Source organism: Gallinula chloropus (genome assembly GCF_964237585.1).
Source record: "Gallinula chloropus genome assembly, chromosome: 2".
NCBI classification, from domain to species: Eukaryota; Metazoa; Chordata; class Aves; order Gruiformes; family Rallidae; genus Gallinula; species Gallinula chloropus.
Genome location: NC_140086.1, coordinates 132,143,858 through 132,156,134, shown reverse-complemented (window position 1 = coordinate 132,156,134; position 12,277 = coordinate 132,143,858). Strand labels below are relative to the sequence as shown.

Sequence of the window (12,277 nt, the reverse complement as noted above, 5' to 3'; positions counted from 1 at the left end):
CTCTCACTGCAAGTGAATAGCTCTGCCTTGCTCTAATGAAAAAGCACATTGCTGAGATAATAAACTATTTCAATTGTTTTCAGCTTTTTACTCAAAACAGGCATCTGCCTCTGCATGCAGTTATCAGGGGGAAATTTTGTGAAGACTATATGTACAGATCCCCTCCCTAAGCTGCCACCGCGATGTCTGGGTTGGGATACTACAAAAAAAGAGGGAATGACCTGGGATGAGCTTCACGTGACTTGAGTGCTATTTAAATGAAAAGAACTCGGAAAAGCCTGCTCATTTTTCCCATACCAGATTTTACAAGCATCACTTAACCTCAGGAGTGGAGTTCTGGGACTATCTCCTTTGATCCTTCTTGCTTCATTCTATCTGTTGCTATTTGATGATTATCACTTCATTTGGACCTCAGTGTGAAATGTCTGTTCTGTTTTCAGCTGTGAAAATGATAGCTTTCTTTTGTATAATTAGCTATGCCCAGATCACGGACTTTTTTCCTATATAAACAATTCCAAAATCTACAGGAAGAGCCTTCCTGTTTGATTTTCCAGCAAAATTTCTTTTTCTTTAATGAGAAATAAGTGCATAAAATCAAGGTACATCAGTGACTTGCAAGCTTCTTAGAGTAAAAATGAAAATTAAGTGCTGAGACACAGCTATAAACTTGTATAAAAAATTGCAAATACACATCAAAAAGATTGGTTATAACTCTTGGGCAGAAGTTGTAGCTGACAAAGTCACAGCTGGATTGATGAAATGACACTCAAAGCACCTTGAACCATCACTTTCAGTTATTCAGATAACTAGTTTCAAAGTGCTTAATAGATTTACCCTCTTGTTTTCCAAAGGGGCACAACAGTCTTGCTATGCTTGTTCTTCAAAATGTACACATAAATTTCTTATAAAATCTTGTTTACCAAAGCTGCTTGGTAACAGTTCAAAAATGCTAGTAGAGGCAAAGAGATTAACTAAAACATTTTAAAATGTTGTGTTTCCTAGTGCAGCTTCACCTCGTAGAGGCTATGGTGGTTTCACTGTTGCTGGTTACAGTTCTGTCTGAATGAGGCGTAGTGCTTTCTTCATGTTCTCTATTACTGAAAGAAAAATAAAGAAGAACTTTAAAAATGTACTTAAAGCTTGTTTGTACAATTGGAAACACTGCCTAGTCTGACTAGTAAATTGTTCACTTTGGAATTAATTTATGGTTACATATTATAGTTTAGAGCTTTCTATTGTGAAAATTCTGGCATTGATACGAAAGCAGGAGGTAAAAATTTTCATGAATCAAAATGTTGAACTTAAAGGGATTTGACAAGGTTCCTTTCAACACCCTTATTTCTCAACAGCAAGCCTGGTAATCAGATGTGATGTGCATATTTGTGGTGAGATAGTGCAATGGTATCAGATAGATGGTACAGAGTAAGGAGTAGTTCAACCTGAAAAATCACATTCCTTTCTGAAATATGGGTGTTAGGTGGTACTCAGGTAACTAACCACCAGCATTTCTTTACCGATTCCCTCCCACCACTAGCTGTTTACGTTGTGCAGCGGGATCCTTCTGAGTGTAGTAACTTTCACCATTCTCCAGCAAACTGAGCTTGATCCTGAAAGTTCTCACCCATGATCTTTCAATTTGTCTTACCTGAGTAGTCCCAGTAAATTCAGTGGGACAATAGCTGTGCTTGTTTTGCTAGAACAAGTTAGACTATTATAATTTATTGCAAATGTTCACAAATAGTCTTTACTCAATACCTTGAGATATTAATGGATTCTGAAGCACAAATCAGCGGGGTGGGGTGTATCTGGCTACTGACAACATGAAACGCAAAGTGACAGAACAAAGGGGGTGCTTACAGAACGGTATGTCTTGCGGTTCGTAAGTGTAAAGGCGGTTGGAGTATCTTCCTGTGATATCAGCTCTTACGGTGAGAGACGGGTCTGAAAAAGTAATTGTATGAAACACTGTTATCCCGTCCCACAACAGCTGAGGGCCATGCTCATGGCACTACTTTGACAGCCCTCTTTCTGAGGTGTTCTGATTTCATCAGCGAGGCAATTACAAGGCTGTTACACTCTGTTCTTTACTTGGAGAAATCCTGAACAAAAGCTAATGCTCATTTTATATCAAGCAGGTATTTCTAAGTGATAGATTACACATGCATTTCATCCATATTTAAAGAAAAATATCCTGTTTTACAAGTTCTGGGCTTACATCAGAAGAGGCCAATTTGACTGGCTGCATGCATAGTGAGGGTTACAAGTATCTATTGCAATATCAACGTCACCTACCTAGAGCCCTCAGAATGAAAATCTTGTGATTCTTAATGTTTCCATTAATTGTGGATATCTTTTCTCCCAGTTTTTTTGATGCCACCACAGAGCCTAATCACTCCAGGCTACCTGTACAGTCAGTGAAAAGGAACAGGCACTCTGAGGAATGATTAATTCAATCTGTTCCAAAGTCAGCTTTATGGTGGGATAAATCATTCCTTAGATGCCACTGACTATAGACTGTCTCTGTGGTAATGCCCACACTGTAGACATCTACATTCAGTCAGATATTTGACTATTTTCAGTAAAATTTGTTTTATTACAACACCAGTAAGAAGCACAGAGATCAAGAGACCAGATGCCAACAGATATTTAAGCATCTTGCCCCAGAGCACAACATGGATACCTTCCAGAACACATCTGTAACCTGAGGAACTTCACAAAGGTCACAGCCTCTGACAGAGGGAGAACTGAACTGTGACAGAGGGAGATCTGTCAAGTTCCAGATTAATGCCACAGTGATGATAAATTCTGAGATATTTTCTATTTGCAAAATTAATTATTTTGATTTCCCTGCAGGAGCAGACTGGCAGAGATTCAGGTAACACCACTCTGAAGATACATAATTATTGTACATACCTATGAACATGATTCGAGGCACGTATTGTCCATCAGGTGACAGGTTTTTATCTGTGGTTTCATGCTGACAGAGGAATTAAAGCTAATTATTAAAATATTTCTGTAAATTTTCCTGATGTAGTATCATCTAAGATCCTAAACATGCACAAATGCCCACATTTACATTTAACTGAAATGCCAGAGCTATTTAGCCAGAATGACATAAATAAAGAGAAAACACAGGCCAAAAAAAGAAACCACTCAAAGCACCCAAACCCTTCATACCATGAGATTCAGCATAACGAAGTTATTTTGGGCCATTTCCTGTACCTCTTCGTTTTCTGCAAAAGCTTTCTTCAGTGCTAGAAAAGACATGATCATTTTGAAGTCCATCTCAAACACTGCCTTTCCTTCTGTATTTAGGACCACGTTGTTCGGAGACTGGCGACATTGTTCCTGTCTCTGGTGATTCACATTCCCAAGGAGACACTTACAGGCTCTATCACTGCTTTATGGTTTTTTTGACCCATGTCAGTACAACCTCCCAGCTACGAAAATGGAAGCTCTCTTCTGTTATTTATGAAGCCTGTCGTCTCAATGGACACCATGTCTCAGCTTGACAAAAGTGCATTATTCTCAGAAAATTCTTATTAGATCAATTTCAGCAGCCCTGTCCTCATCTCCTTCTTTAGTTACCAGTTCAGGAGAGCCAAACAATATTAAATCTGTTCAGTGAATCAGTAGCAAATCTGGGTCTCTTAATTTAAACTGACGAGTGCTGCAGTAGGGATAGCAGGACAGCAGCACTGAGTATTTATTCATGTTCTTTGTTGAGTAGTTTCATAGTGGAGTTTTTGTAAATAACAGTAATAAATTCTTAGCTTTTTCAAATAAATTTTCATTTACCTATTTCTTTAAATAATTTTCAGTCAGTTCAAGGTAAATACACAGACAGGTGAAGTTTCGTACAGAAATATTCACAAAAATTTAGCATTCAAAAAGTTACCTTGGCAGTATTGACAGTCTTCCAAATGATGAATTACCATCAGTGGCTTGTTACTTTATTAATAGTAATAAAACATGTAGTTAGATCATTTGATAAGTATGCAAACAGGTGATTTTACTGTCAGATTGGAAAAGGCATATTACATTTAATTTTATGTTAACCCACATTGAAACCATACAGACATTTTGTAAAGAATGAAAGACATTTTCAAGCAAGGAAAAAGAATGCAACTCCTATGTGAAAGAAATAAATAGAGAAATAGAGTTTCTATATCTAAATAGGTTTTCTAAAACAAGAGATTCTAGAAAAAAGAAAAAAACATAATTTCATTCCCAGTTAGTATATAATCAAACTGAAGAGGTTTTAACATTGCTTAGGTGTGAAAATAAAAGTAATCAGTATAAACTGGAATAAAAGAATTTTTATAAAATCTAGTTTATTGACAAATACTTCCCATTACAAGTTTAGTGTTTTTTAAGCTTTCTTTAACAGATACACAGTACATAATTTCTTTTCTGTAGAGGTATCAAAATGTTATATTTTGGTATGTCAAAGCATAAACTAATTCTGTGCGTTTTCTCCTGTATTTTTCTAAACTACTGTTACTGTTCAGCAGGTTAAGTTACTAATGCTTGATCTGCTATTGCTGTCAAGAATTGTTTGGTTCCCTGACATTTTCACATAAGGTAGACAAAATTAATTGTCTTGTATTTTAAAAATAATTTCTCTTCAAATTAACAACAGGTCATGCTACAATGTTATGATCTAAAATGAACTGCAAAAGAGATTTAAATAAGCATTGTTATGAATTCTCAGATATATTTTCATCTGAGTCCCAGGGAAGATTCAGATCAGAACTTTCCTTTCTATCAAGACAGTGATAAACCATAAGTACATCATGCAGATATGCTGACTAATAAAGAGTTGGGGAAAACATCAGAGGTGGTAGATCACCATGCAAGAGAAAATGTAACTCATTTCCAGCTGTTGATTAAGGAAATAATCAGAAATACATGGTATTAAAAAAACCCAACAGGTGTATTTTTTAAAATTATAACATCTATTTATCATTGCTTAGTCAAATGACAATACTGCTGTTGTGACAGAGAAATGACAGTACTAAACTCTTGGCCTATGATATTTCTTCAGAGTCATCAGACCCCTACGGTACCTTTATTTATAGACACAGAATCTGTTTAACTGGATGCTCTGCAGATCAGCTGTCATGGTGTTTCTTTGTTCTGTTTCATTATACTCAGGCATGACTGATTAACTACTTTGTCTTTCAAACTACTTTTTGAACTCTTACCTTTTCTTTGCTTGATAAAGCCCTTCTTCATAAGTTTGTACCCAGGTAATTTCATCTCCCCACCCTAGAAATATAACAAAAGAATTAACTGGTGGCAAGGCAAATAACTCATAACAAATTCTTTTTTATATATTTTTAGCAACAGTTGTACACAAATAGGATTTGGGTTTTTTAGTTGAAGGTTCCTAAAAATTATGGATATGCTAATTCTACGTCTCCTGATACATGCATTGGAATGTTAAAAAATCCGAACAACTCAAATCCACAAAACCCCTCAACTGGTTACATATCCAGTTCAAGTCCTTTGGTAAACCCATTAGATATCTTTCTCAATACTCAGAGGTCCCTAAATCAGCACTCAAATCCATTATATACTTATATTTTCTGCTCCCCCCTCCCTGGGGATTAAAAAGAAAGTTGGCTTATAAGAGAGTGAAAAATAAAACATGACAGTTCAAATAAGATTTACTTTAATATGAATGTTGTTAGAACAGTCTTGGATTGCAACATTAACTCCTGAGGAATGAATTTCAATCTCTGGAGTTGCAAGTACTTCATTTAATTAAATAACTTAATAAAAGAATGGCTGTTAAATAAAAGTCCCCACAGAAACAAAATCCTAATGAATCATCAGCTTCATAGCTCATCAGTGCTACACTAATCTCAAAAGAAAAGTTGTCCAGTTGATTACATGTCTTCAGATCCCTGAGTAGTAGATCCCCGCCTCCCAGATTGTGTTGCTCCATTTGTGATGGCCCTTATGGGAATTGTAGAACAGCTTCTGGATCTGCACCAGGTTAAGGCTCTCTTTCTTCTGCACTGTTTAGACATGCTAATAGATCATCTCTATTTTTCAGGAGAATGATTTCAATTACATATCTGTCAGGTTGATGGTTGAATTCTGGTGTATTAACCAGTACGATCAGCCCTGGCTGAAGCCAGCTGCTGATGTAAGTAGCTGCACAGAAGAGTCAGTGAGGGTCATTTTGCAGCAGTATTTCCCTTTGTTCTGTGCAAATTACAGGTAAAGCCCTCAAAGCATCCCCAAAGGCCTGAAATCAGAATTAGAAAGATGACACTTGCTTTTTGTGACTGGTTTGTTTGGGATTTTTTTTTTTAATTGCCAGAATCAAAGGGATTTTGTCACCTCTTTATGCATTTCATTTAGTGAGAAAAATAAATCCTGGGCTAGGCAATACATATGAGATTGAGTATGACCTTTCTCCATTTATACCATTTATAGGAAATGATTTGCTGTTTTTCTTTGGTGTTGCACGATTTAGTCAAGTGCTGCCTGGGCTCAGATAAGACCTCTGTGACTGGTGGAGCTTTCTCAGGTCTGGGAAGACCTCAGAGGTGAGATGTGAGGTCTGCAGGCTTTGCACAGCTTGCAGAAGAGGGCAGGGAGGAAGCTACAAATTTTTTGGTGGTAAATGGTCCTGAGGGGGATCATGGAGACTAGGAAAAGTCCTTGGTAAGCTACTTCTTTGCATGTATTTCTAAGTAATAACTTAAAATAAGGTCTTCAGTTAACATCCAGCTTGAATATTACACACCACAAGGAAGAGAATAATTCAGTGCAAAGCACGACTCTGCTGATCTGATAAAAAGAAAAAGCAAAAAATAAAATCATGCAGACAATTCCACCAGTGGCTCAAACTGCTGTTCTATGTATAAAAATGGGCCTGTAGAAAAATTGTTCCATAGCAACTGAAGTTATGAAACTGTGTGTCAGTACTTAATAAGTAACCATAGCAAAATATCTTTCAACTGGTATATGAAAGAATATTTTTTTCTCAAATAGTCCTCAAATGCATCCTAATTTGAGAAACTCAGTTTAGGTTTTTTTGCTTCTAGTAGATCAGTGTGAGTTACATAAATTATGCAGGTTGGATGAGGCCCTCAGTCATATCCTTAAGCACAAAATGATGGAGTGAAACAACATGGAATAAAAAGATGTGCTACCCAGCGTCAATACTAGAGAAACACACCTCAGTATATATGAACTTTCAAGTATATTCCAAATAAAAATACTTGCTGACATATATGGTAAGATAAGGAGATAAGTACATACAGTAAATATACAGTACCTCTTGACAGCGTCTGAGGTGGTCGTTTCTCCTTTTTGATGGCCATTGCAAGGTTGGAAGAGACTGCAATTAGCAGGAGAGACAATGCCAGTGTTGAATGGAGCATTATTTCGCTGTGAAGACCCCTTTAAATGCAGCAAGGAAACTGGGAAACAAAGCAACAGCTTTAGTTGCATGGAGTTGTCACCTGGTGCAGTGAAAATCAATGTTAGTGGTAACAACCTCTACTACAGGTATAGTCTTTGTTAGCTCTAGAAATACCTTTCTTTGGGAGAAAAATACAAAATACAGGATCTTAATTTCATCACTGCTTTCAGCAGCACTGCTTTCAGCTATCAAAATTAGGCTGCAGGGAACAGTTCTCACTACAGTGTGGTCAGAGAACCAAAGTTCCTTTCAGTTTGTTTCTGGTCACCCAGCATTTGATTCTTATGAACTAGTACAGTGTTGTAACACTGGATCATGAAAATTCCAAGGCGGCGCTACTAGTTGTTTATTCTGTTAGTTTATTAATTTCAGTGAAAAGTAACAGCATGAGATATCTTCCATGGATAGTAGGCTATTTGGGCAAAAGTTGTCTCATGATATCCTCCTTAATAAAATAAGAATTCAGACTTTACATGAAAAGGAGGAGGAAAAGCTGTAAGATTTTAAATCAGAAAATCCCTCCAGAATGTTGAAACTTCAATAATTTTTTCTCAGCCTGCACTCTCTGAACCAGGATGTTAAAGACTGTGAGATAAATGTCAAAGAAATTTCCAGCTGTTTCTTAAATCTTAAAATATTTCCTTATTCTTCATGGCATTTTAAAATTGATTTTCATCGCAAAACCTGTTTAGTAAGACAATTCATCTGTGCTCCTTGCTATTTCAGTATTCTTGAGTTGTTTGGGATTTTTTTCTTGATGAAGATCATCATAAGAAATTTGGTAACTTCTGGTTTTGATAGATGTCAGAGAACAAAAGCACCAGTTGAGGAAAGGTATTACACAGACAAATCTTTTGAATTGTTAAGTCTTCTTTCTGCCTGGTAAAATCACCTTTAGGCATTAAAATTTGGATATTCAGATGAATACATGGTGATTTGAAGCAAGTTAAAAAATACTACATACGTAGTTCAGAACAGCACCCAGTCCTCTTATCAGTTCTTGCTGCAGACTCCAGTTTTCAGAGGTTGAGCTTTAGGACCTACTAGAATGACTTGTTCAGAAAGTGCTTTGACTTGAACACAAAACCAGATAATTCCCCGAAGCACTTGTGTCTTTGTTGATAAAGAAAATATCAAACTTGAATTTAAAAGGGATATCTGGTATGGAATTACAGTCCTGAGCACTGGTGAATGGAGATGCTTCATGTTTCGTAGAACAGAAAGGCATGAAAAGTGCAGCAGCTTTTATCTTTGCTTTAATGAACTCCTCAACATTACTAACATCGCTGTTAACAGTTTAATCTCTTGTGAACAAATTCAATACCACTTCCAGTAGCTGACAATCTAAATACAAGAGAACTATTCAATTCAAGTGTCTGGAGAAAAATTTGCACATTAAAATATGAAAAAGTTTACAGAAAATGAAGTTTCTTCTTATAGTAAGAATTCTATATTTCTGAGGTTTGCTTAAATAATTAATATACCTATTATAATATTTTTTCTTAGTCTTGTTTGCAACAATTCCTTTTCCTCCCCACATGGCATCACAACTCTAGAGTTGGTCTTTGTTTCCCATACTTTCCTCCATAGGCTAGTCCATGTTAGCTAATGTTGGATGAATTTTAGAAGGCAATTTCCTTTGGAGCTTATTAATCATGCACATTAATTTGATGATTGGACATTATGAACGTTTCATAAGAAAATGTGAAGTTTCCCAGTGTTTCCTAAGGAGAGATTATAACTTTTAGTTAAATCTGGGGGATGAGGATTTTTTTGGTAAATAAAAATTCCATTCAAATTTCCCCCATGTTTGTGCAGACCACTAACTTCAGTCAGCAAAAACCAAGCATTACACTCTACTTACTATACTGTGCTTCTGACAAACGAGTATTTGTAGCAAAAGTGTGAAAGTTACTATCTTTAGTATCATTTACATATTAGAGGTTAACAATAAACCCTAGCATTTATTTTAACATGTTAAAATGCTGTTTAAATATGAATAGTTATGTATCTATAAAGCAGGTATGGAATGACTGAATCCGTTTTTTCTTTTATGATGTGTTCATGAAAAAAAATCAAAGTGAAAATCTCTTCAAGTCACATGATTAATTATCTGAAGCTTAAATAATTGATTACCATCCTATTGAAAAACAATGGGGTTTTGGAAGGAAAATTTATGGAACTGTAGCTTGAGGCAGTTTAAATTCAATATTCTGAATTTTTGATGTTACATGATCCAATGTTAGTTAATTGATTAAGAGAAAAAAATGACAGCCGACACCATATAAATTGCCTTCATGTCTCTGTCAGAACAAATGTTTTGCTAGCTAATCTCTAAGCATCTGTCATTTGCCTTTTTTTTTATAATTAGGCTTGTAATTTTTCAACCAAACCTCATTACTAGATTAAAGGAAAGTTAAGAATGAGAAATACTTGCTCACCGGCAGCAATCAACTGTCCTGAAGGAAGGTCCTTTTTCTGGAGCTGGTTAGTTAAAAATCAGTGTGATTTAAGCAGAGAACACCTGAGCTGCCCGGGTCTCTGTGTAGCAACAACAGCACATTCACCTGGGAAAAAAACTGAGAGGAACCTTTTAGTTGAAAAGCAAATTCACGTGTTTCCACCCTCCCCCTTCCTTTTCTGCCATCCCTCTGACTTTCACTCTTATGAGTTCCCATGCTTGTACAGTGAATCCTTGGATTTCTCTTCATCTTGACTTGTATCAGGTGTCTTGTATGAGGACTGGAAATAAATAGTGGCTTATGTGTGCCTGCTACTTCCCCCCTCAAACAGTTTGAGTCTGGCTTATGTCCAGTGAAAAAAGAAACCACCAATGAAAGCTGGAACTGTATGCGCTTTTGTTCCCAGTGAATGGCTGGGTTCACTGGTGCTTGAAGATAGGTATGAACCTAATAGGAAAACACAAGAGTTACTTTGTGTAGAGGAATGTAATTAACAAATAAAGGTAATTTTTTTTTTTTTTAATGGGGAAATGAAATTCTTTATTTAAAGAACACGGTTTAAAGTACCTGATTATTACTTCTGTGGGTTGTAGTTTAAAATTGGTCTGATTCTTTGGACATGATGCTCGGTATAATTTTTACCTAACTTGGTTAGTACAGAAAAAGTCCTTTTTTCATCATCATTATGCAAAGAAGGAATTAGCTAGATCACCTTTTTCCATCCTCCTTGGATAGCTGTTGCAAGGGAATTAGCAGTAATCCTCTTCTGGTTCTTTCTCTTCCATGTATTTGTGTTAACTGTATGGTTACAGTGTTTCCTCCTCCTTTTCATGTAAAGTCTGAATTCTTATTTATCTTTGATGCTTTGATCTACTGATGTTGTGGCTGACATGAATGTGATTCATGATGCATAGTTCTTGTATTACATATTGCCAACTATTTTGGTACCAAAAAAGTGAAAACCCTGACTTTCTGTATTTTTAGTGCTAAGTTATCTTTAAAATTTGTAGTTGTCAGCTCAAACTTGTATTTATAAATAGAAAACTATACTGATTGTATTTAAATCCATAGTATGGTTAGCTCTTGGTATGACTGAAAAAGAAAGAAATGTAGGTTATTTACAAAAAAACCCCAGGCATATATTTAAATAAAAAAGCTATATTGCATTTATTCATTGGAATTTTAAGCAACTAAAAAAGACTTTCTAAAATCAAGCTAAGGATGATTTAAAGAACTTCTATTCATCCAATCTGTCCATCTATATCTCTCCCTCTGAGCTTTGGGTTTTCACATAGAAATTCCAGGCACTGAAGCTTCAATTATTCTTACTTTTCAAGTAATTACAGATCAATAAGCAATTAGTAATTTAGAAAATTTCCAAGTGGAATGAAGTGCATTGTTGCTCATCCCTGAGGTATAGTGTTCTTCACTGCACTGATTTCCTATTGCAAGGAGTGAAGGGGTCGACATTCAATCGAATAGGTTAAGATTAGTGCCGAGATACCTGTGAGTGCCTTTTGGAAAGATGACATTCAGCAATTTGTCTGCTGTGCTGTATATGTGAAGATCAAAATTTCAACTTCTGTCCATCTTGCTGTGTAGAGGTTGGCAGTTCTGGGCAAATAGACCTTGTCAAGGTTTAATACTGGAAGAAAATGACTGTAGTATTTCGTAAATACAACCTGGGCGCCTTCGTGATACCTGTTCAGTCACTGCTTGTTAGGTGGGACCTTATCAGCTCCCTGTCCCTCCTTTCTTCTGCATGTGTTCAGCATCCGCATCTGAAACAAGTGTGGATTGGGTGCTCATGCAGGCAGTTGGGCATGCAGCCCAACTGACAGTTCAAATCACCTGTTCCTGCTTCTGTCTGAGTCACGCAGCAGCAGATTTAGGTACAAGTCAGCCCACTTATGAAATGTGAAACTGAGTTTTGAAGTTTAGCTTTATGTAGTGCCACACCTGCTAATTCAGAAAACAGCCCAGCCACGCTGTATTGATCAGTTCCCTGGTCTTGCCATTTCTGTGGCCTCATGGGCCAGTTTTGGCACAGGGCAGGACACATCCTGATGTAAGGACCAACAATCTGATCAGCATGTAACAACCACCCCATGTGAGATTTGCACTCACTTATGCCTAAATTTATATTGAAGTGATTGTAGGCTCACTGCATAAGAGAAATGCAATTTATTTATATATTTTTTTATTGAGTCAAAGCCTAGACACCTAGGTAATGTGCACAAAATCTTCAGTGCCAAAATAATACCGCAGTGATATCTCTGTAGACAGAAAAATCAGTCTTCAAAGTGAAGTAGCTTGCCTCAGACCACAGCACAAGTCAGTGACAGAGGCTGAGCATTGCTACTGCTCTAAG

At 36.5% G+C, this 12,277-nt stretch overlaps 1 protein-coding gene across 1 annotated transcript; it reads right to left on the bottom strand.

The window, feature by feature from the left end:
- Positions 1–1,047: 1,047 nt before the first annotated feature.
- AGR3 (anterior gradient 3, protein disulphide isomerase family member) lies at positions 1,048–7,403 on the bottom strand (the record flags this gene model as incomplete). The annotated part of the gene is made up of 7 exons (XM_084260327.1): positions 1,048–1,097; positions 1,858–1,941; positions 2,914–2,977; positions 3,178–3,254; positions 3,899–3,951; positions 5,208–5,271; positions 7,298–7,403. The coding sequence occupies 7 exons, from the start codon at positions 7,401–7,403 to the stop codon at positions 1,048–1,050; spliced, it is 498 nt and encodes a 165-aa protein (XP_084116453.1).
- Positions 7,404–12,277: the final 4,874 nt, after the last annotated feature.